This window comes from Pteropus vampyrus, unplaced genomic scaffold, assembly GCF_000151845.1.
Source record: "Pteropus vampyrus isolate Shadow unplaced genomic scaffold, Pvam_2.0 Scaffold4, whole genome shotgun sequence".
Taxonomy (NCBI): Eukaryota; Metazoa; Chordata; class Mammalia; order Chiroptera; family Pteropodidae; genus Pteropus; species Pteropus vampyrus.
Window position 1 is genome coordinate 17,179,937 of NW_011888785.1, and position 25,496 is coordinate 17,205,432.

A 25,496-nucleotide genomic window follows, 5' to 3' on the forward strand; every position below is an offset into this window, starting at 1 on the left:
GGGGTCTTTTGTGATTCCATACAAATCTGGTGATTTTTTATCCCATTTCTTTAAAAAATGCTGATGAGATTTTGATGGGGATTGCATTAAATCTGTATAATGCTTTAGGTAATAAGGTCATTTTAACTATGTTGATTCTTCCAATTCAAGAACACAGAATATCTTTCCATTTCATCTTCTTCGATTTCTTTTAATAGGGTCTTATAGTTTTCATTATGTAGGTCCTTCATTTGTTTTGTTAGGTTTATTCCTAGGTATTTTATTCTTTTCGTTGCAATTGCAAATGGAATTATTTTTTCCACTGCTTTTTCTGACTTTAATAATTTTGTTATTAGAGTATAGGAACACTATGGATTTTTGAACCTTGATTTTGTATCCAGAGACTTTACTGTATTTGCTTATTGTTTCTAGTAGTGTTCTTGTGGAGTCTTTAGGATTTTCTATATAGAGAATCATGTCATCCACAAATAATGACAGTTTGACATCTTCATTTCTTATTTGGATGCCTTTTATGTCTTTTTCTTCCTGATTGCACTGGCTAGGACCTCCAATGTTATATTGAATAACAGTGGTGATAGTGGACAGCCTTGCCTTGTTCCTGATCTTAGAGGGAAGGTTTTTAGTTTTTCTCCATTAAGTATAATGTTGGCTTTTATTAGGTTAAGGTAATTTCCTTCTATACTGATTTTGTTAAGTGTTTTGATCATAAAGGGATGCTTGTTAAGTGTTTTAATCATAAATGGATCTTGTAGAAGGCTTTTTCTGCATCTATTGATATGATCATATGATTCTTATTTTTTAATTTTTTTATGTAGTGTATCACATTAATTGATTTGTGTATGTTGAACCATCTCTGTGCCTCTGGGATGAAGCCCACTTGATTGTGATGTATAATCTTTTAAATATGTTGCTATATTCAGTTCGCTAGTATCTTATTTAGGATTTTTGCATCTGTGTTCATGAAAGATATCGGTTTGTAGTTTTCTTTTTTTGTGTTATCCTTATCAGGTTTTGGTATCAGGGTAATATTGGCCTCATAAAATGATTGGGAAGTATTGCCTCCTCTTCGATTTTTTGGAAGAGTTTGAGGAAAATAGATATTAAATCTTCTTTAAATGTTCAGTGGAATTCACTGGTAAAGCCATCTGGTCCTGGACATTTACTTTTTGGTAGGTCTTTGATGATTGTTTCAATTTCCATATTGCTGATCGGTCTATTTAGATTTCCCAGTTCTTCTTGATTCAGTCTTGGAAGATTGTATTTTTCTAAGTACTGGTCCATTTCTTCTAGGTTATTATTATATTCTTTTCCATAGTATTCTTACATGATCCTTTGTATTTCTGCAATGTCAGTTATAATTTCCCTTCTTTCACCCCTGATTTTGTTTATTTGTGTCCTTTCTCTTTTTTCTTTCGTGAGTCTAGCTAGGGGTTTGTCAATTTTATTAACCTTTTCAAAGAACCAGCTCTTCGTTGCATTTATTTTTTCTGTTGGTTTTTTTTTTGTTTTCAATTTCATTTATTTCTGCTCTAATTTTGACTTTAGGCTTCATTTGTTCTTCCTTTTCTATTTTTTAAATGAAGCATTAGGTTGTTTTTTGGGGCTCATTCTTGTTTTTGGAGGTAGGCCTGTAATGATATGAACTCTCCTTTTATGACCACTTTTGCTGTGTTCCAAAAGTTTTGATATGTTGTACTATCATTATCATTCATTTTTATGTATCTCTTGATCTCTCTTTTTATTTCTTCCCTGACCCAGTTATTCTTCAGTAGCATATTGTTTAATCTTCATGTATTTGTGGTTCTTCCCACTTTCTTTTTACAGTTAATCTCTAGTTTCAAAACATTATGATCAGAGAACATGGTTGGTATGATTTCAACCCTCTTATATTTGTCGAGGCTATCTCCGTGTCCCAGTATGTGGTCAATCCTTGAGAATGTTCCATGTGCACTAGAGAAGAATGTATAAACAGATGTTTTTTGGATGAAAGGCTCCGTAAATGTCAATTATATCTAGTTGGTCTAATGTGTCATTTAAGGATGATGATATTTCCTTATTGATTTTCTGTTTGAATGATCTGTCCATATCCGACAGTGGGGTATTTAGGTCCCCTACTACGATAATGTTTTGGTCTGTTTCTCCCTTTACTTCTGTTAGTAATTGCTTTACATATTTTGGGGCTCTCTGATTGGGAACATAGATACTAATAAGTGTTATGTCTTCTTGGTGCATAATTCCCTTTATCTTTATGAGGTGTCCCTCAGTATCTTTCTTTACCATTTTGATTTCGAAGTCTTTTTCATCCGATATTAGTACTGCTACTCACGCTTTTCTCTGAATGCATTTGCTTGAAATATCATTTTACACCCTTTCACTTTGAGTCTATATTTGTCTTTGGAACTGAGATGTGTCTGCCTGAGGCAGCATATGGTTGGGTTTTGTTTTTTGATCCAGTCTGCAACTCTGTGCCGTTTCATTGGTGTGTTCAGTCCATTAACATTTAGGGTGATTATTGAAATATGAGATCTTATAGCCATTTTATCATTTGCTTTCTGGTATCTCGGTGTTTCCATTTCTTCCTTGTCCTTATGTTTCTGTTTTCTTTATTTTGGTTGGCTTTTGTGGATTTTCTCTTTGGCCCTTCTTGTTTTGTTATATACTTCAGTTCTGAATCTTCAGCGTGTGGTTACCATTACGAATATGTAGAGGATAGTTATATATATATATAACTATCCTCTACATATACAGTCGTCCATTTTCTTCTGCACATGCCTTATCTCCATTCTCCTTTATATATATATATACAGTCGTCCATTTTCTTCTGCACATGCCTTATCTCCATTCTCCTTTGCGAATTTGGATCTTTGAATCTTCCCCTTTTCAGTCATTGTTGTCTCTGTTTGTCCCTATGTATGCTGAACATTCATTACTATCTTGCTATAGCAAATCTCTTATTTTTAAGTTTATAATGCCCTGTTCCTAGTAAGGGTTGTACTCCTCTGCTTCTATTGGCCTGCTAGTCACATTACTTCTAATTATATATTTTTTCTTTGTCATTTTGTTTTAGATGAGCTGACCCCTTTCAGTATTTCTTGTAATGCAGGCCTTGTAGTGGAGAATTCCCTCAATTTTTGTTTGTCTGGAAAGGTCTTTATTTCTCCTTCATGTCTAAAGGGGAGCTTAGCTGGATACATTATCCTAGGCTGGTAGTGCCTTTCATTTAATAGTTTGAATATTTGATTCCACTCCTTTCTGGCCCATAAGTTTTGTGCTGAGAAGTCTGATGATATTCTAATGGGTTTTCCTTTATAGGTTACCATCTTCTTTTTCTTGGCTACCCTGAGAATTCTGTCTTTGTTATTGATTTTTGATAATTTTAATACAATGTGTCTTGGTGAAGGCTTTTTTGGATTGAGATAATTGGGTGTTTTTGTGACTTCTTTAATTCCAAGCTCCAGCTCATTCCTTAGATTTGGGAAATTCTTGTCCACTATTTGTCTGAAAATGTTTTCTAATCCCTGCTCCTTTTCCTCGCCTTCGATAATGTCAATTATTCTTATGTGTTCCTCTCCTGATGGTATCAGCTAGTTCTTGTATTTCTCTTTCATTATTTTTCATTCTTCAGTTTCTCTCTTCTTCTTTCTGATTTATTTCTAGATTTCTGTTTTCGATATCACCAACTCCTTCCTCCATTTGGTTGACTGTATGTCCCAAGCTTATTTCATTTTTCAACTCTTGCAGTGTGTTCTTTATCTCCAGAAGTTTTATTTAGTTCTTTTTGAGGGTTTCGATCTCCTTGCTAAAGAACTCATTCTGCTCATCTAGTTGTTTTTTCAATTCCTGAAATTATCGATATGAATCGTTTCAGATCTCACTGAGTTTTTTCAGAAGTACCATTCTGAATTCTCTGTGATTTAAGTCTCATATTTCTATGTCTGTAAGGTTATTTTCTGGAGAGTTTTCACTTTCTTTCTGAGATATCTCGTCACTTTGGTTGTTCATGGTATTTAATGGACTATTTCTCCACCTAGGCATTTATAGAAATATATTCTGATTTTTTTTTTCCAGAAAGAAGATTTATTATATAACGGTCCCTAGCCTGTTGCAAAGAAGGTGTTTTTTTTTGTTTTTTAATAGGTTACTTCTATGCCTCTTGGATCTCTGCTTTAAATAAAGTCTTAATGATGTCTTTTTTTTTTCTTATAGATGTTTAATCATGCTCACTACCCTCAGTCTCAGTTCCTGTCAGTGTTAGCGATAGTTTTGGTAGCATTTGCTCAGATTCCCCTGGGGCTCCACGGTGTTCCATCTTGGAGGGAATGGGGGGAGGGGCCTTCTGCGTTGGGGGTGGGGACTGAGGTTCAGCCCCGGTTGTGCACCATGGCCTGTAAAAATCAGCTGTTGTTCCTCTGCAGTCCCATCCCACATCTCCGTTTTCTGCCCTGATAACCGAGCCCTGCTTCTGGTTGCATGGAACTCACAAATTCTCCCAGGCAGGGGTGTTCAGGGAAGTCACTGTCCATACTTGCTGCACCTTCTTCTTTCCCCCTCCTTCTTCAGGGAGCTCCGGCGGCTTCAAGAGGCAGCTTCTTTGTTTTTCCCAGTCCACCGCCTGACAGCTGGGGTTCTGACCTGTAGTAGCTCTTATGTTCACATCCCATGCTCAGACGTGCTGGTGTGCCATTTGGGTGTTTTTTTGTTCAGTTTTAGATGTTCAGCTTATTGTTGTTTCAAGGGGAGAGATCCAGGGATGTCTCTCATTCTACCATATTTCTGACGTCACTCACCACTTCGATCTTGAAAAGATTTTTCTTTTTTAAGCTTGATACATTGCTATCTCTAACTATTTCACTATCTATTTCTCATCCTTTTTTATATTTCCTAATAGGTTCCTTTTTGCTCAGGTCTTAGACTCAGAATATACTCTCTGAATATTTGTTAATTAATTAATTTATTCCTAAGAAAGACGATAACTAGGCTGCTAACTTTTGTGACATATGAATCACCTGAAGTGGGCATAGAGTTATTCTCACTCATTAGCCTTATAATTTCCAAAAGTAACATCAAATATTCTTTTAGTTTTTTTGCTATTTAAAATATCGTAACCCTGAGAACGATTATAAATAGGGGTCTTATACTCTACAATTAAATCAAATTCTAGATAAAAGTTAGTGGATTGAACTAACAAGAGCTATATATTATTTAAGCTCTTCATCTAAGTTAAAATGTAGCATTTTCAAAGTGAGGGCCTCAGGTCATCTAATTGCTGTCCTGAAATAAGAGCTATGAAAAGAAAAAGAAAGTGGAATTATTGCCTTTTTTCCCCAAGGATTTGTGGTTCATTCATTCATTCATTCATATAACAATTACCGTGTTCCTAATGTGTTCACACACTAGCTAGAACACTGCTAGAACACTGCTATGGGTTTTAGAATTACTAAGCAATAATTATCATAAAGTATTTCAAGAATAATGAAAGAAACAAATTTTAATATTTCTAATACCTAAATTCATACTGAGTGGAGAAAACTTATTCCCATAAAACATGATTTTGTTTTGCTCTTCATGTATCCTTTAATTTGATGCATGAAATTAGTTTTTAATTTGAAGGATATCATTGAAAAGTTACTTTCTTAGAAATATTTGTAGAAATTCTAAGAATTAGTCGAATCACATTTTTAAGACCTCCCTTGTCAACCACTTGTACTAGAGGAATAAAAATATTTTAAGGTACTATTGTTATACTGTGAGTCATTAATTGTATTCCTCTTTATACTTTTTAAAATCACCTACAGGTATAAGAATGGCAGTGGAATTATCAGAAGGGCCTTTGATAATGATGCTTCCTGATTTTCCAAGAGTGCTCATACAGCAAGAAAAGTAGGTAACATATTCAGGATTCTCATGAACTAACTCATTTTCTTTGTTGCTCATTACTGTTCCTTCATAAAGAAATATCCATTTACAGTAAAATAGAATTCTTAGATAATTTCAATAATAATTCAAAATAAGGAAATGAATGTCTATATTAACATATTCATGTATATTTTAAGTCGTTATTATGACCACATTATAAATTAATCAGCTGAACTATTATTTTGTAGGAAGAGGTATTGGCAGACTACAGTCATGATGCCTCCCCACTGCAAAGGTAAGACAGTATGCTCTCCCAGGAGAAATCTTGGAGGCTCCTGCTCATCCAAATGAGCATAAGGAAAGGGATCAGACACCTCATACTTCCTGCTTGTTGGAAATGGAAGACTGGAGAGGTCCAAGAATTTTTGATAATTTCCTTTAAAAATCTCAATTTGGGTCTGGCATCCTACTTTAGTATGAAGCATACTCCATCTTGGTATATGAGCTATAACTTGTCATTCATATCCCGAGATATTCCCTTTTTGGGAAATATAAAATGTGGGACTGGAACTGAATTTGACTATAACATGAACACATTATTTTGTATTCTTTTTTGTTTCTCTGCATGATCCCAAACTCTTGTAGTTTCTCAGTTAATTAATAATTTAATTATGAGCTATTAGAGGTGGTGTTAATATGACTTTTTTCTCTTTACAACTTTTCCATTATAATAACTGATATTTATTTGGGGATGATATTTCTCACCTCTTTTATCCTTTTTTCCCTTCTGAAACATAAAGGAAATAATAATTCTTTAAGTAAACCTTAATGGGCTAATCTTGGACTGTGAAAACTGCTGTCCTGTATGCCATTAATTTCACATTTGGACTTCTCTTTATCGACTGTTGGAATTGTCTTTCCAATAGTTAGGAATGATTGCATCTCTTGATTAAAGAAATCATCTCTCACATGAAATTTCATCTTAGAAAAAAAAATCTTAATATTGTAATCTTGCCATATAAGACCTTTGACAGAAAATTCCGATAGATGAAAGGTAGTTTCTTTTTATCAAAGAAAGATGGTATCTTACTAGCTGATGAACACTCTTTTTCTTAAAAGAAAATGAAATCTATGATGTATGGAAATTACAGTTCACAGAGAAGAAAAACCAATAACTATATCAATTTTGTATTACTTCCTTCTAAGATATTAAAATGTTGCAAGAAGAAAGGAAGGATTTCTTATTAAACATTACTGTAAGGCTAGATATAAAAGGCTATACCAGAATTAGTACATCAAATTGAGCAATCTTGACTCATTTTATTTATGTGGGCACATAGGAATTACCACTGAGTCAAAGCTGTGATCCACCCAGCACCAAATTTTACTATAACAGAAGCCTAAGTTTATTTAGAAAAAAAAAACCAAACTGCTATGCTAGTGCTACTCATAATGTCTGAGAATTTCAGGTAGAATTGTTGTGTGGGTGGAACTGGAAAGTTGAGTTCATTGAATAATTTTGTTCCATCACATTCTGTAGTTCTTAAATATAACCAACTTCACCTCATGTTTGTTCATTTGTTTGTTTGCTTATTTGCAGGTGGGGCATGAAATTTTTATTTTCTATTAAGATTCATTTTATATGGGTCATTTATGTATGTATGTATGTATGTATGTATGTATGTATGTATGTTTAATTTTAAAAAATTTTCTTATGGTGACATTGGTTAACGAAATCCAGTAAGTTTCAGCTTTACATTTTAACAGTAAGTCATGTATATATTTACACTGTATGTTCACCTCCCATACTTGGATTTTTTTTCATAGTTGACTCTTTTTACCCCATCTACCTGCCTCCTCCCCGCTTCCCTCTGGTACTTCATGTCTTTTTAAATAGGGCCATGATTGGTCAAGGTGAATTACAACTATCTTTTTTCATGGTATGTTTGGTGATGAGCATGACTGTGGTAATTTAGTACCATGTCAATTCAGTTGGAATTATTATTTCCAGAATTTCCTTCCCTTTAGTAGTTTCAATTTAGAGTTAGCTGTTGAGAAATTCGCATGAGATTTGGAAGGGAGAAGCAGCAGCCATTATTCTTGGAATGTTGGTACAGAGTCCCAGGCATTGCTCAACACATGCTTGTGCACTTCACATGCATGAGTACATGTGTTAGAGTGCATGTGCGTGTGTGTAAATGCATTTGTGTGTATGTGATTACTGACATTCTGGCTCACTTTGTTCACATGGAGTAGCATGCAAGCCCATAGCTTCTCTAGCTCCCATGAAACCTCCTCCTTCAGCTTTTTCAATTCTTGGATCAGTAGCATGTGTAGCAAAGATGTTCAAAGAAACCAACTTTTTCTGCAGGCGGCCTGCATCCTTGGGGGTTGACATAATGAGTGACCAGCATAGGTTCCATTTTGTCTTTGTGGAAGAAAAGAGTGTCCTTGCTTTACCCAGCCGTCCAGCTTTTCTTTCTGATTCTCTGACCTGCTGACTTAACAATGACTTCAGGCCCACCACCATACACAGAGCCAACAGCTTTCCACAAACATCTTCACAGAACTGTTTATGGTTCCCTGTTATTGGCTTTTCTCTACTCTGACTATTCACATTCAGAACTTTGTTTCCTCAGCTTCTCTCACAATTGTGTAAGTTCTAATACTGTAAAAAATGCCTTATTCCATACTATTCTTAGTTTTCTGTTTCCCTAATTGAACCTTATTGATATAATGACTATTTATAGAAAGGATTGTAAGTTACCCTTAGTTATTCTTCAGTGGGAGATCTCAAAAATCCCTCGGTAAAAGATATTCCTTGGACATGGCAAAGAAGGAGAAGATGTGTGTTTATGTTGGAAGGAGAAGCCGGGTAGAGTATAGCATAGCCTACACCAAGGAATGCCAAAGAATCTTAAATATAGCAAGGAAATTAAGAAGGGAATCCAGAAGTCTACCTTCTATATACTTATATTCTCAATGAAGTAAAATTAAAAAGAGAGCTAACTCTCAAAATATGTTCTTCTTTACATGTATTTAAAATTCTTTAATAACAATTCAATCTGTACTCTCTTCTCTGCTTTTAAATAATCATAATCACCATTCTTTTTGTAACTGTCCCCTTCAGGAAGCTGGTCCATCATTATGGACCCTCAAACTTTCCTTTGGCTTCTCTACCCTTAAATTTTCCGTGGTGTTGCCTGGCCTACAGTAATCTCCAATTAGTCATACTTCTATTTTTATTGGCTGTGTTTTTGATCATGTCCAATCCATTTTGGGTCTCCTAAATGGTATAGATAACCCACCAAAAAATTAGATGGAGGGGGCTGAAGGTACTATGTTATTCCGTGATTCTAGCTAAAAATTAACAATAAGGTATAGGTTCGAAAACATATTTCCTCTAACCTCAAAAGATCTAAGCATCAAGTTGTTCTCTATCTTGTACCCACCTGAGTTTAGAGAAACACAATAATTGTAGTCTACAAAGCAGTGCCAGAAAGCTTTTAGAATTCAAGGATCACTCCTAAATTTAAGAATATAGATCCCAATCACCCCTAAGAAAACCCTTCGCATCTAATAGGGAAACCTCAAGATAAAGCATACTATTCTTATTAGTGTAATAGAGATAAATTTATTAATTGTGGGAAAAAGTCCTAATTACTAATTTGTGAATTTCATAGCCTCTTTCTTTTCATTGAACATCCACCTACAATTAATACAAAGGATTCTTTCTTTCTGGCTGCTTGGGGCTATCATTTGGTCTCTAATATTTAAGTATAGGTCTAAAAAATTAAACAAATAAACAAATGAAACAAGAAAGGCTACATGGATCTACCTAATAAAAAACTACAGAAGAAAGAGAAAGTAGAGAGAAAAGGCATATTGGAACACTGTCAGAGAAGTTTGAGGGGCAGAGAGCTCAGGGTGGAGAGGAGTTAGAGTTTCTGGGAATAGCTATGGTGTTGGAGAAAATTAAGAGGAATGATGATGGGCTGAGAAGGTTTTAAAGATGTGCTGTTTATTAAGAAAGCACTCTTCCCTCTCAGTTTGGCATTTCCAGTCAGAGAGATCTACAATACTTTAAATTACTTTGTGATCACAGAATGTGTATCTCGTCTGGGTCATGTAATACCAGATGACCTAATCTAACCAGAATAGAGGTTATATTCATATATATTAGTTTTCCTTTTGACTTTAGCAGAACTGTTCTTTATGCCTGGCATATTTTTCTGTTGCTAGACCTTGTACTTTAGTATTTTGCATTCTTCTTCCTTCTTTCTGTGTTTCCTGGTGTACAGTCTTCTCTTGCTCCTGCACCATGGACCAGCACAAAAGGTGTATAAAGGGAGCTGCATCTCTCAGAGTACAGAGCTTCACTTCCCAGAATCCTGATTGATGCATTCTATTTTCAACCCTTACAGTTTAAAAAAGATTTAGCAGTAAAGTGTGGCTTGAAGAGATCTAGGGTCTTTGCAAAATACCATTTACAATATCAAAGATGCAACCTAGTATCACTTAATAAACTAAGAAACATGAAGACGTGACTCATTTTGGAGAGAAAAGACAATCAATAGAAATCAATCTGAAGATGCCCCAGATGTTGCAATTAGCAGACAAAGATTTAAAGCAATTATTCTAAACATATTCAAGGATATAAAAGAAAATATGTATATCATAAATGAAATACAGGAAATCTAGCAGAGAAATAGAAACTATAAAAAAGAAACAAATGCAAATTCCAGACAAAACTACATCAACTCAGAATTCCACATCCAGTGAAAATGATCATCCAAAAGTGATGGTGAAATAAAATACATTTGCAGATAAAGAAAAAAATAAGAATATGTTGTCAGTGGACATGCATTGCTGTTGTGGTGCGAATGATTCTGAGACCCACGGAGCCAATTGAGATTAATTATGAGCCTTTATTAGCCGGCCAGCGACTGACTCTCTACCACGCAGGGTTAGAGGAGATCAGCCTCGAGCTTCCCGAGCAGGCTGCTTATAAAGTTTTTTTACTACATCTTTGAATGAACAGATTACAAGAAGCAGAAGTTAGTCGTTAACTCTTTGTACACAGATAAATGCATTCAGAGGAACTCCCAGCAAACAGAGCCTAATAGACAGTTTTATCATCTTTTCCTTGGCATGTTGCGCTTCTCCCTGGGATATCACCTCCCTGTAACTGAGTTACTGCTTTCCCTAGGGGAAGGCGCCTGGAGATACCTCTTCCCTGAAACTGGAGAATTTCCACTTTTACACTACAACATATAAGAAATTTTCCAGGCTAAAGAATGTTTATAATGTATGTAGTTGTAATGCATTTGATAACTACAGCAAAAAGGATCGGAGGGTGAGTAAAATGGACTCATACTTTGCAAGATTTCTACATTTTTCATGAGATGATTCAATATTAATCCTAAGTAGCCTAAGAGAAGATATCCTTAAGGGTATCTATTGTGGACCTTAAATAAACCACTAAAAAAATAATGCAAAGAGAGATAATGAGGATCCTGGAATACATGATGTTTATACACTTTCTATGTTTTAGCTAAAGATAAAGATAAACTTTCATTTCTTGTTTTTCTTAAAAAATGATGACAAATTATTTTGTACTAATGGCACATTTTGGCAGGAGTGGAGATTAATGATCTTTTTTTCAGCTTCTCTCCTGAACTTTTTCTTTTTCTTCTGTTTCAGAGACAGTATTTTGTTCATTATTGTCTCCTGTGTTCCTGAAAAAAACAATAATGCCTTCTTTCCCTTCAATTAGTCAGCAGTCAAGGAGTGCTTGTTTTCTCTGCAGGGTACTTATTTGTTTCAACTTCATTTCCTGCTCTCTTTCCCCCAAGGTCATTGAATCACACTTTGATAAATATATTGTCATTAAAGTTTACTAGAGGCAATTGCAATGATAGATGTTTTAAATTAATGTCCTTCATTATGAGTCAGAAAGTCAATGAATTAAAAAATAATTCTTTTTGTAGATATTCACCATTATTCAGTCGACATGTTCCTGCTGTGTGTAGTGCTCTTCCAAATTCTATGACATATGATGATGGCAGTGTTTCCTGGAGAAACATGCTATATAAAAGAGAAATAGGATAAACACAAGTATTGCAGAACTGCAACTAAGTAACTGCAAGGTAGGAAGCATGGGGACAAATAAATAAGCCACTGTCCTGACTAAAACAGGAAATCTTCGCAGGGAGCACTGGAGTTTTGAGAGACCTGGGTTTGTCTTGTGGAAAGCTGACAAAACTTCCTAAATGCAGGATACAAAGTACAAATCAGCTAAAAATATTTATCGAGTGCCCATTGTTTTATATGTTAGTCACTAGAAAAACACGAAATATAGTATTTTTATAAATACGGAAGATCACGTTCTCACAGAAAAAAAACACAACATATGTAGTAGTAGATGCTAAATATAAGTAGAAATAGATGCCAAGTAATGTAGTGAAAATGAACACCTAATTGCAGAAGTAAGGCTAAGATAAGTGGAAGGGGCTTTGAAGTGGGGTCAGGGACTAAAGCGACAGAAAGGGAGAATGGTTTATGATATAACTCAGAGATTAAGTCTGGAGACAATGCGAATATGATGGGAATAGGATGATCATGACAAGATAGCGATGAATATATTGCTTCTGGTGAAGATGATTTTAAAAAATTATTGTGTGTGTATATCATATTTTCTTTTTTTAAAATTAAATTTATTGGGATGAATTTGGTTAATAACATTATATAAATTTCAAGTGTAAAATTGTATAATACATCATCTGTATTTTGCATTGTGTGCTCACCATCCATAGTCTAGTCTCCTTCCATCACAATATATTTGACCCCCTTTACCCTCTTCATCCTCCCCTCACCCCTTTCCCCTCTATCACCATACTGTTGTCTATGTCTCTGAATTTGTTGTTTTGCTAGTTCATTTGTTGCTTTGTGTTTTATATCTCACATATGAATGAAATCATATAGTTCTTGTCCTTTTCCATCTGACTTATTTCACTTAGCATGATGTTCTCGATGTCCATCCATGTTGTTACAAACGGCAGCATTTCATTACTTTTTATGTCTGGGTAGTAGTCCACCGTATATGTGTACCACATCTTCTTTTTCCAATCATCAGTTGAAGGACACTTGGGTTGTTTCCGTGTCTTGGCTATTGTGAATAATGCCACAGTGAACATAGGGGTATATATATCTTTATGCATAAATGTTTTCAAATTTTTGAGGTAGATGTCCCGAAGAGGAATGGCTGGGTCATATGATAGCTCTATTCTTAAGTTTTTGAGGACTCTCCATACTGTTTTTCATAGGGGCTGCACCAATTTACATTCCCACTAGCAGTGTAGGAGGGTTCCCTTTACTCAAATCCTTTCCAATACTTGTTATTTCTCATCTTACTGATAGAAGCCATTCTAACAGGTACGAGGTGGTATCTCATTGTGGCAAAAAGAAGATACAATGGTGAAACTCAAAAGCACACAATACATTTTAAAATATCCATGATAGATTCATGTTGAAGTTTAGATTTAATAGTTGGTCAAGTTAACCAATCCATCTAATTTAACATTATATCCCAACCAAACCCTGTCCTCGCTAAGCAAATATGTTTTCCAACCTATGCATTATTTTATTAAAATTATCTTAAAGGAACTACCAAGAAAACAAAAATGCAAACAGCTAAATGAGAGAAGATATTCGCAAACGATACCTTCAATAAGGCGCTAATAGTCAAAAATATATGAAGAACTCATACAACTCAACACATTTTGGAAGTTTTTCTCTGGCTGTAATAGGGCATGGAGGCTGGCTAGGTAGAGAGAGGAGATAGCTTCGGTATGTAGACCACTGCGGTAATCTTCTCAAGGAGGGAAAGGAATAAAGTGAGAAGGGAGAGAGGGAGACCCTGAGCTGCTGAGATTTCAAGAAACTCGGAGGGGGGCGAGAGAGGGAGGAGCAGTGTGAGGCAGGGGTGCGGGTCTGGGAGGTGGGGGCGCGGGTTTGGGACTGGGACCGTAAGCAAAGTGAGGGCGGGGACTCGGGAGCGCGGCCACCTACTCTCTGCTCCTTCACTGTCCCTAGAAAAAGAGCGCGGCTCGGGCTGCGGCGCTGACTTGGGAGCCCCGCGGCGGCCGCAGCAGAGCCCACAGCGCCTCCCTCGGAGATCCAGAGCCTCCCAGCCAAGCGCGCGGCGCCGCCGAGACCGTTCAGCTAGCTGGGCGAGCTCAGGGAGCCGGGTGTGCGCTCTCAGCGGGTCGCGCGCGGAGCGCGCTTCCCGCCTTTCGCCCAACCCGGGCGTGAGTTCGTTTGGGCAGCGCATGAGAGCGGGGAGGGCCAAGGGTGTTCCTGAGCCCTCGCTGAGAGCTCTTGTCCCTCCCTGACAGGAGCAGCCCGCAGGAGCAGACCGAGGGAACGCAGCGAAAGCAGGACACCGCGCCAGGACACGCGCCTCGGCCGCGTACCAAAGGTACTCCATTCCCACGCGCATTCCCTCTTCTGCATCTAGGTGACCCGACTCCGGGAGTGTCACCTGAAAGTCGTGGGGTAAAAAAATTCTCCCATCCTACTCAGTCCCTCCCTTTTAGATCTCCATAAAGTGGCCACTGCCAGTTTGGGGACTCTGCACAATTTTTGAGGTGTGAAACGACCTGAATAACCTAAATTTAAGTTAGTTTCTTTTGATGTGTCCCTTTATCTTAACTTTGGGGGAGGGGGAAGGTAGCGGACGGCGGTATGTGGGAAGGAGGCGAGTCCTCTCTTCCAGACCTGTCTTCACCACTCAATTCCTCCATCCTGGCTGTCAAGCTTGTGTCAGGGACATTTCCAAGGCCAGCCTGGAATAGTAGCTCTGTGGCAATTCAAAGCCAGTTTCAGTCCTTAACTTCCACCTATGTACTTTAGGCCGATTTACTGAGCGATGCGTTTGTAGGGAAACTTGTGCAAAGAGCCATTAGGAAATCCATGATTTTGCTGAATGTCATTGGCCTAGCACCATGTCACATTAGCTTTATTGTCTTTGTGCTGCTTCATGTACATATGTTAATGTCCGTCCAGCTCCTGAACCTGAGAGAAGCCAGGGATCTCTCCTGGGCATCAGTGCATATAAGTATTTTTTAATGAATAAAAATGAAAGTATCAATAACTTTGAAACTTTAAATGGTGCTTGAGCATCCAACACCATTTGATTTAATAGACTGGTAGCATCTCAATTGAACAAAAACTCAAAACCTTTTTCTTGTGGTTACACATATATAATGGGCTGCATTTGGACCCATTTACTTGAACTGTGTTGTGATAGGAGTCTTGGCTGAAGACATAGGAGACCTGAGAACTTTCTGAACCATATACTGAAGATTTTTCTAATCTGTAAAGGGAGAAGGTTAGAGCACATGCTTTTTAAGGTTTCTTTCAGCTCTAAAGGTCTATGATGAAATGAATCTATTGCATCTTCATAAACATGTGTTGGATTTCAGTGGCCCCTGAAGACTGTTTATTAGAATGTTGGAAAACAAGTTGTAATTTTAATATCCTTTCAAAGGAAGGTCTGAAAGTCGGCAACTTAGAGAAAAACCAACTAACACATAGTAGGCAAATTTAGCTGGATCAAAAACAAATACATATTTATTTTTTAGGTTTAAAGATTGTTGAGTAATTGAATGATTTTCTCCTTAAGTTAAAAATATATCCCCCCCCTTTTTTTTGTATAGAATATGGGTTTTGCCATAAGAAGATGGTTTTGCCTACCACTGGGGTGCATGATGCTGATCAATCTGATTAATGCAGATTTTGAATTTCAAAAGGGAGTGCTTGCCAGTGTGAGCCCAGGGATTATGGAAGACATTGATCTCCAGTGCTGGAACGTGTGCTCTTTGACATTGATAGATCTCAAGGAACTTAAGATAGAGCACAATGTGGATGCTTTCTGGAATTTCATGTTGTTCTTGCAAAAATCCCAGCGGCCCAGACATTATAATGTCTTCTTAAACATAGCTCAGGATTTCTGGGACATGTATGTGGACTGCTTGCTGTCAAGATCTCATGGAATGGGCAGAAGACAGGTGATGCCTCCCAAGTACAATTTTCCACAGAGAATAACAGGAAGTAGTTTAAATGTATACTTTAGGGAATAGTAGTTTAGTTTTCTTAAAAATTCAATATTTAATCCTTTTTATTTTTCAAGTTTATCCAACAAGCTAGGAAACTTATCATATTTTTTCCTAATATGATTGGCTTATTTTTACTGATTTCATGTTATTTAGAAACCACAGGAGCTCTAATGTACAAACACTTGATTCTATATGGTCTTGGAATATAGTACATTTTGGTAGATCATTAAAATTATCTTATTTTATTTTCCCATGAAAAGTTCATGAGAAAGCCATTTAACACTGTAATCATATTACATTTGTTGAATAAATTTTAAACATTGGACATTTAGGCTTTTGAAATTAATTTCTTCAATAGAGTTGTTTAAAAGGAGGGAATCTCAAGTAAGTATTAAGTTTCTCTTGTAAAGGGCTGAATTTTACAAAATGTGAATTTTACATTTAAAGGAGAACATGGAAAATATCTCAAGCAAGATGACACCAACCTGAGTTTAACTCTGTCCGTATTTATGAGGTCAAATATTTCCTGTAGTATTTATCAAAATTGTTATTTCTAATTCTTTAATATCGACAAAGCTTGTATTTTTGTTGATGTGTAATTGCCTTATAGCTATTGAATGATTTTCCATCTTTTCAGATAATTTTTAATAGGTATTTATTTTAAAGCCATCTTTGTAAGCATCTTTATTTTAAAGAAAATGGCACCTAAAATGCAAATGCAACATATTTGTTTAATACAACAGTTAATGGAGTAAAATTGTAACCAATTTTATAAAGTAACTTATACATAATATTCACTTTAAAAGTGTGCCAAAACTAATGGCTGTATTGTTATAAAAAGTAATTTTAATTTTGATGTGCATGTACTGTGGTTTCTGATATGTGCATTTCATCACTGAGCCATCTTATATATTAAAGTATTTTTCTATGCATTAAGGACTAAATTTTTTTGTGTTCTCATTTTTATTGTTTTTATTTTTTAAAAGGAATAAAAATTGAAAATTCAGTAAGATACTTCATTTTAGTAGTTTGACAGAATTTTTGTCTTTAGGTGTTAGCTTATTTTTTTATATTTTTTATTTATAGCTCACATCTTATTCCAAAAAGGATATGAAGCTTTAAAGAAATATACCAAACAATAGGATAAGATGAAGTAGATGAAGAAATTGATGATGGGAAATGAAGACAGGAAACTAATATGCAGTTTTAGTTTAGATTAATACACTAAAATGCATGTCATAAAAAAACTTTACCTTTAATAAAGGGTAGCTGTAAATTTGGTCCGAGTTTTCTACTTCTCAAGGTGAAGAAGGACTCATGACCAGTTTCAAGATTCACAAAACTGATATAAAAAATGACATTTGTTTGGGAGAAGCCCAGCTTTTCCAAGGACTAAGAGTCAACAGAAATCTGTCCTATAGGGTTTCATAGTGGCTACCATGGTGTACAGCACTGTGTTTTCAAGTATCTTGACAATGATAGATTCCCTTCAATGCAGGCTAATGCCAACACACTTGAACTCAATTAAATATAAACAATTTTAAAAGCAGCAAAAGTAATTCTGAAGAAGTATGCAATTGATGGTTTGACTTGATCCAAGGATAAACTTTGAATCAAACGGGTGGGTGCTTACATTCTCTGAGTATGGACCACTTTGAAATTCTGATGAAACTATAGACTCTTTACCAGGTGTTGTATATACATACACACATTCATCATTTTGTGTATAATTTTGGAGTTGGGGGGGGGCCTCCATGAAAACCAGGTTAAGAATCTCCAATGATAAAGAATGAATAGGCTGCATAGCTTTCAGGCGTATTTTACAAATATTTAATATAACAGTTTTGTATAATAACCAGTTAATAATAATATGTTTTTAAGTCTAATAAATTCCTAAATTGAAAATATTTTATCCTGCCAATTAAAAATGGATCCCTAAGCTCAGAAAATCAACTGGTTCAAGAGTAGGGCTTATGTTCTCTTGACCAGACAAATATCCAAGATGTCGAATTCATTTCCTGAAGGTAGAGGCAGAGGGTCATGATTTTTTTTTTTTTTGGAAAACAGCTCTTTTACAACTTGTGGGCAAATGACTGAAGGTCAAAAGTTCAATGCCATAAAGCAAGACCACGTAATTTTACCTAAAAAATTGTCCAACCAGTTGTATAAATTATGAACTTTTCAGTGTTAATATAATTATTAGCCTTCCAAAACAGGTTAATTACAAATGGTTCCCTAGTGCTAATTGAATTTATATGCTACATTGAATTATTAAAAAATATTAAAAATAAGAACATTTGCCAAAAAAGACATTCCAATTTTAGAGCAGTTCATCTTAAGTCTTTTTGATGGTACTTAGATATCATGTTCTGTTAAAATTCTCCTAAGTTTTTGGCCCAAATCATGTCATTTGTATATAAATTTTTTTTTATCATTCATTCATTCACTCAACAAAAATTCATTGGGCTTGGAGGTACACTACTGAACAATCCAGATACAATTCTTGACTCACAGAGCTGTCATTGTAGTAGGACAAAAGTACAGTAGGAAATATAACTAATTCAAAAGTGGTTTTATATCAAAATATAAATTAAAAAGAGAAATGGTGCCCAAAATGGGGTTGAGTAGGGAACGATATGTATTCTTTTACCCTATTCAAAATCATTTGACTAGGTTAGTCAGAAGATCATTAAAAACAAAGCAAAAAACTCACTAATTCTTGCAGTGGCATTATGGAAAAGACTCCATCTATTTTTCAGCTTTGGGTTTATGCTGAGCTCCTATAGCTTAACTCATAACCAGTTATTTTCCTGAGAGCTTAACTGAGGAGAAAAAATAAGGCAGCAAAACACCTAACATTGCTTACAAAATAGTTCTTCATAAAGTGATACAATGGACAATAATTGAGTATCTACGCCTAAAGTTCCTCTGCTCTTCCTATACAATTTTTTTTTTTTACTTTAAATGTTTTATTTTAGAATAGTTTTAAGTTACAGAAAAGTTGCAAGGATAGTGCAGAGTTCTTGTATACTCTTCACCCATTTTTTCCTATTGTTTACATCTTATATTGGTATGGTACATTTGTCCTAACTAATGAACAAATACTATTACATTATAAACTAAACTTCATACTATATTTGGATCTCACTAGTTCTTCCCTAATGTCCTTTTTCTCTTTCAGGATCCGATCTAGGACACCACATTACATTGAGTTGTCTCCTTAGGCTCTAAGAAGATGTTTTTGATGACCTTAACAATTTTGAGTATGTTTAGTTATATTGCAGAATGTCCCTCAATTTTGGCTTGTTTATCTCATGGTTAGACTTGGGGTTGTAGGGTTTTTTTATAAAGTAATATTCTTAACACTTTATATCAAGGGTACATGCTATCGACATGACTTAATACTGATGCTATTTAATCTTGGCTAAGCAGTGTTTACCAGGTTTCTTTGCTGTAAAATTACTTTCCCCTCTCTTTCTATACTGTATTCTTTGGAAGTAAGTCATTACGCATAACCAGCACTTAAGGAAATGAGAAGTTAGGTTCCATCACCTTGAGGAGAGAATATCTATATAATTTACCTGGAATTCTTTGTATGGGAGATTTGTCTCTCCTCCCTCCTTCTTCTTCTCCCCCCCCCCCATCATTTATTTATATTAGTATGGACTTGTGGACAATTATTTATACTTTGAGTTTTAATCCAATATTACATTGTTTATTTTGTTAACTCAAATTGTTCCAGCTTTGGCCATTGGGAGCCCTATAAGATGCTCCAGATGCATCTTGTATGTTTCTGCCCCATCCCCCATTTCTCCAAAGAGCCCTGGTTTCTTTCATTGGAGAATATTATTAGAAATCAAGATCTGAGCACTGGGTCTATCTATAGAATTTTGACCTGGTAGTACCAGGACAGTTTCCAGATGTCAGAGGCTGCTTTTCTCTTTCTCAGAAAGCATCCTTGACTATAAACTAAATAAAAGCAATTATGAAACATGAATGCTAAAGAAACTCATGTAAACTTAGGCTCTGTTGGCAGAAAGAGTGTAAAAATGAGAGGGACTAGTTTCATTATACTACCCTCCATGGGTCCTGTTATACCTGGAAATCCTTGTTTGGTTCAGCTGGTCACAGTATAGAGAAATATTAACAAATTGTATCATTTCACAAGAGGCTAGCCAGGTTCATAAAGTCTGGAAGGAGTAAATAAGAATGATTAGAGAAACTGTCTATTTGACCTGAAAAAATTTAAGGTGAACATCATAGTTTTTTTTTTTCCTGAGATACAAAATATACCTTGTGTTCCAAAAGACAGACTGAGGACTAGAGAGCATCAAAGCCACTTTCATCTATGCCCACTAGACTCCATCATTTTTATTCTTTTGCCTTTCTTTTCATTTAGTTTTTAGCACAAGTTTCAGTTTGAGAGCTTGAAATTTTGCCTCTACTGACTCATGGAAGGAAACATACTGTCCACCTCTCTGTCAGGCTGGATAGGCTAGGCAGTACATCCCATAGGGCTCAGGAGTGTGGAATAACAGAATGTGAAGAAGCAGTGACATTGTGAGACAGACTGATTCACTCACTCCCTGCCTTGTGGCTGGAACTGTAATATACAAACTTTGGTGCAGTCTGTCTATCAAGTGCCAGTGCCTGGATTAAGCAACATAACTATTCTCTACCCACCTACATTTCTTCAGCTGTTAAATGGCTGCTAGGTAATAACCTGCCCTATTTTACCTTTTCTCCTCTTGATGAGTAAGATTCATATGGCAGGGGCAAGGTCCACAGACATCACAGAGTACTTTGCTTGTGGCCAGTCCTAATCAATCTGGAGCTAAGTTGTATTACATACGAAAAATGACACTGAACCAAGTGATATCAATTCTATTTTCATACATGCTTTATTAATGTAATAGTATTTATACCTCATCATTTTAGAGGAAGTATATCGCTGTTATGAAGTAAATATATTTGAACTACTTTAACATGTCTGGGTTTAGCATTACCTGCATAGTATTTTGTTGGCTGAATCTTCCGTTTGAGCTCAAGACTTTGCTGCAGCTGCAGAGTTCAAGGGAAAGCTGCCAGGAGCTGAAGCCACCACCACACTTATTCAATAATTAATTTATTGAGGTATGGGTTACAATAATGAATGAGATATGGTTTCTACCTTGTCCTTAGGGAGCTTATAGTCTACATAATGGGGCAAAGATTTATTGTTCTTAACTATGGACACTGCATCTTGATTCTCTGAGATATACCTGAGGTGTATGTGGTGCTTTTTGTATGGGCATCTCACTGTTGCATGTTTCTACTCACATCCATTCTTGTGTCTCAGTAATTCCCTTTTACGTGGAATCTTTGTGCTTAGGGCTTTCCATGAAGTAGAACAAATTATGCCTTCTAATATCTTGTCACGGGTGGTAGTAATAGAGAAAAGGATTCACGAAGGACAAAGCTCACTAATAAGGTGCTGCATACTACCTACTCCTCTGGGCCACAATGAGAATGGGCGGCCACAATGAGAATGGGCAGCAGGGCCAGGGTGAGAGAGAGACTGCTGGCCAAAGGTGAACTGGCAACTCATTCTAATTAGAATAACAACAGCTGCAATTTCTCCCTTCATTGCAGATGTTACTGTCCTCACAGACAAGGATAATGGAAAATTCTTGGAGGAATGTGAGTTGGAAGAGGAGAAGGAGGAAGGAGGAAGTAGTAGGTGGGCCCAGTGGGGTGATGGAACCCTCTCTTATGTGATAAGAAAAGTGGGTTATATGCACGTCCACTCAACTCTGCATTCAGGGGTATCATGCTGGTAGCTTGAAACCGGTCATAGTGCAGTACAAATTGGCAAACACTACAAATGAAGGCTTTTTCTCCTTGAAGAGCCAGTTGTTATATGTTTACTAGCACACTGCTGAGTGTGCTCTATGGGGCTTAGAATCTAGATAAATTCTAGTATATTTTTTCTGTCTAAGAAAACAGGTTCTTTTCTCTCCCAGCATTGATATAAACTCAACTTTGTGGTTTCCTGGGTGGATGAGGGAATTGATGGGGATGCAGAGAGGCTATGGAAAGTACGTTATAGTGGCATGCAGGGAACCGACAGTACTCTATATCCAGCATTTAAGCCATCTACCTCCTATTCTTTGGCAAGTTACCGCCACCACCAAAGGAGGAAAAACACTTCCCCTACTCTCCTTTTCTCTTCCCCATTAAAGACGAGGAATAGCATAGAGATTCCTTTGCATGTTTATATATTAAAAGTAAAATCATCTATATTTTTATTGCTTAGCTCATGACTAACATTTGCTTTTTATAACACAGATAACTTATTGTACTTTGACCAACGTATTTGTTGCTAATGTTTTTGCTGCCCAGAATTTATATATACTCATGACAACAATATCCTGAGTTCCCACTCCATCCATATACTTTGGATGGGGTTGGTCTGCTTCTGACTCTGGGAGTAGACAGCACTCAGATCTGGCCAAAATCATGGTCATTGGCTAAGGAATGGGCAAGTAGCCAGTGAGGGGTCCCAAGATGCAGAGGCAGTTGCAGGACTGTTGAGAGAGAGGCATGCACTCTTCTCTACTGAATATCTCCCAGAATATAATCCAGGAGCTTCTAGGATAGGGGGAAGATCTTACTCACAGAGTTTTGGTCCCTAGATCCAACAAAGCCTGTAGTCTTAATTACCTCTAGACTTGATAGGATAGCTACAGAGCTGTAAAACTTTTTTGGGGGTAGGGAGGGGCTTAAATTAGTTCACATACAACCAAAAGTCTTAACTGATAAAATACGTTTTACAATTTTGGTTGAGAGAATTAGTAATCTTTCCATAGAAATTAATGACAACTCTCCTGATACTATATGTTGATATTTTCAGTAAAAATAAACTATATGTGCTTATTTTTATAGTATTTTACTAAAATATTTATCCTAAAATATTTGCTTTAGATTTGTATATAAAGATATATTTAACTAAAAATCTATAAGCAGAATTTATCTCAAAAAGTCTCTAGAGCATTTTATGTAAGAACATTCTTCTTTGGCTCATCAACAATTTTCACTGTTTTCACCCTTTGTAAGGCTCCTCCTCGAATAGGCAGTTTTTTAAGAGCAATATCTGTATCAGCCAGAGGTCCTCCCACTAATCGGGCAGGAGTGCTTTCCAGCGTTACTACCCGACCAGAGGGCACCTAAAAAAGCAAAAGGTAAGTATCTCAGAGTCCATTTATAAAGTTTTTCAATAAGAGAAAAACCTATGTATCTTTCAGCTTACTTTGGAAAAAGATACAAAACATACATATAAGTAACTACGAGGCAGCATGGCATGATGGAAAGTAAAGGGCTTGGGAGCCAGGGAAATGGGTTTGGTTCTACTTCTACTTTTAGTGCTTATCAGCTTGCAATCAGGGCCAAATTATGTCTAGAAGAAGACACCAGGAACACTAGAATCTGGCATGGACCTATTTGCCAGGCAGCAGAGACACTGTACATTTTTTTTTGCCAAAGAGGTGTAGAGGTATATTCTAACTAGTGTTTGTAGCAGTTTCTTGAGAATGCTGGAGGGCTGAGTCTGGTCTAAACCAGCACTGGGCGAGAGCAGAGGTAACTTGGAGATAAGTACCTTAACTATGTGAAATTGGAGCAGCAAAAAGAAAAAATATGAGACAAAAATCCCATGGAAATAACATTCTTTGGGGACTAGATTCAATATCTGTTAAGAAAAGTTATGGAGGAAAAAAATCTTACCGTTGTGTTAAGGCCTTTAATTTCTGTTTGGTGAAATATTGCATTTGGTGGTCGCTCATTGTATCTAGAGGATTCTATAGCTTTTTCCTGAAGTCTTTTTGCTTTCTGAATGTTTTTAAATAAGAAAATAAGATTGCTATTAAAGCATTAACTATGGTACTTATAATGAAGTATATGTCTGGCTTATTGTTTGACTGTTTGTTAGTTAGCACTGGAATCTGCATTTACTCCTTTAGGCTAAGAAGACAGTTTTTAGCAAATTATATCTTTTGTACAGTGCAGAAGACACCAGTCACCTGAGATTTCCAGAGGCACTGGTCACATATGACCAAGAATAAAGCAAGCCGGAGGAAAGCAGGTTCAATATTTAACACATGATAGAATAGGCTACTGAATTTACATCAGGTGATGCATGTTTTCAAAGCATTTTGTGTAAATTAAATACTAACTCAGTATACTTAAATGTTTCAAACATTTAGAATAATATATATTACCTAATTTGTTGCATATTCAAGCTCAATATTTGAGGCACTATAACAGGTAAATTTCAGGTAACCAAAGATCTGCATGGAAGGGGATGATTTTCATGAACTATTCCTTAAAAGTACAGGTACTTAGGAGAATATTTTATAAATAATGGGTAAGAACTTTCAGTGAGAAGGGGAAGACACGGTACTTTGAATCAGCATGTCCTTAGCTTCGGTTTTGCTATCTTAATGTGGTTCCACTATTTTCGTGGACTAATGTAACATTAAACAATTTTATATTTACAAGAAGATTTATAATATGTAAAAGTGTATTTGAAGTATTAATGGAAAAGTTGGAAAAAAGTAATAAGATTTTGGAAATCCGTGATGCTTCTCACATATCTCAAGTGAACAAGTGACATTATAGACTTTTTAGTTTCTAGTTTATAGCTGAAGCAGCTTATCACATTTTTCCAAAGGGGTGATTATCCCAAACTCCCATTTAAACTTTAACATAATGTTTCTTTTGGTGGTCACAGACGGGAAACATCCTTGGGGGAGAGAATAATACGGACAATTGTTTTTTCTGTCCTTTACTCTGCTTCTTACAGAACATATCAATGAATTTCTTGGCTGGCTAACTATCATCTCCTTCATGCAAACCAGAAACAGCACCTTTGTTTCCCACAGCTACACCAAATAAAATTCAGTGGCCTCTTCTGAAAATTCGTAATTTCAATTGTCATTCTAAATTGCATATAAAGATCTAATAGTGTTAGTGTTCTACCGAAAGATCAACAGAAAAAGGAGAATATTTCTGAAAAAGTCTGTCAGATTTGGCTATTTGTTGTAGATATCATAATATTTCAAAAAATCCTACCTTTAAAGTTTTAGCATTTGATGTTCTAGCCAAGAAATTTTCCCATGACTTATTAGCCAAATCTCTCTGCTTGTGTGTGGCTTGTATCTGAAATGAGAACGATAATTAAGAGTTCCAGTTTCAATGAAAGGACACAAAAGGGCCAGAAAGCCCTTATTTTGAAGGAAGATCTAGTTTTTGCCAAGATAAATTTTAAGGTTGACTAGCAAAAGGATTAGAGTAATCATAAAGTTCAACAACTTAAATTACAAAAGTATTACAATGGAAAAAAAATCCTTCCATCATTATGTGTCTAAGGTTTGAACTGCTTTCCATGAAATATAATGCACAACTGTTGTTATAAAAAATATAAAAATAACAACAATCATTCTCAGCAAGGCTGATTGTTTTACATGATTATCACTTGTGAAGACA

At 36.0% G+C, this 25,496-nt stretch overlaps 2 protein-coding genes across 14 annotated transcripts in view; one reads left to right on the forward strand and one right to left on the reverse strand.

Moving 5' to 3' along the window:
* The window catches only part of LOC111742748, a 23,783-nt gene extending 6,865 nt beyond the window's left edge, over positions 1-16,918 (forward strand). The window contains exons 2-5 of one of the 3 annotated variants that reach the window (XM_023533364.1): positions 5,796-5,880; positions 6,105-6,151; positions 14,253-14,335; positions 15,576-16,918. In XM_023533364.1, the coding sequence (XP_023389132.1) occupies positions 5,804-5,880; positions 6,105-6,151; positions 14,253-14,335; positions 15,576-15,998 (630 nt within the window). In that variant the 5' untranslated portion in view covers positions 5,796-5,803 and the 3' untranslated portion in view covers positions 15,999-16,918. Of the gene's footprint in view, positions 1-5,795; positions 5,881-6,104; positions 6,152-13,444; positions 14,166-14,252; positions 14,336-15,575 lie in introns of those variants that run through there. The other 2 variants (XR_002781459.1, XR_002781460.1) reach the window with 2 other exon arrangements.
* A 3,938-nt stretch (positions 16,919-20,856) lies between these two features.
* CFAP69 (cilia and flagella associated protein 69) overlaps positions 20,857-25,496 on the reverse strand; it is a 52,920-nt gene continuing 48,280 nt past the window's right edge. For 4 of the 11 annotated variants that reach the window (XM_023533331.1, XM_023533345.1, XM_011363909.2 and 1 more), the window contains 3 exons: positions 25,083-25,169; positions 23,736-23,840; positions 20,857-23,179 (listed from right to left, as the gene is read on the reverse strand). In XM_023533331.1, the coding sequence (XP_023389099.1) occupies positions 23,009-23,179; positions 23,736-23,840; positions 25,083-25,169 (363 nt within the window). In that variant the 3' untranslated portion in view covers positions 20,857-23,008. The remainder of the gene's footprint in view (positions 23,180-23,735; positions 23,841-25,082; positions 25,170-25,496) is intronic. The other 7 variants (XM_023533342.1, XM_023533356.1, XM_023533353.1 and 4 more) reach the window with 2 other exon arrangements.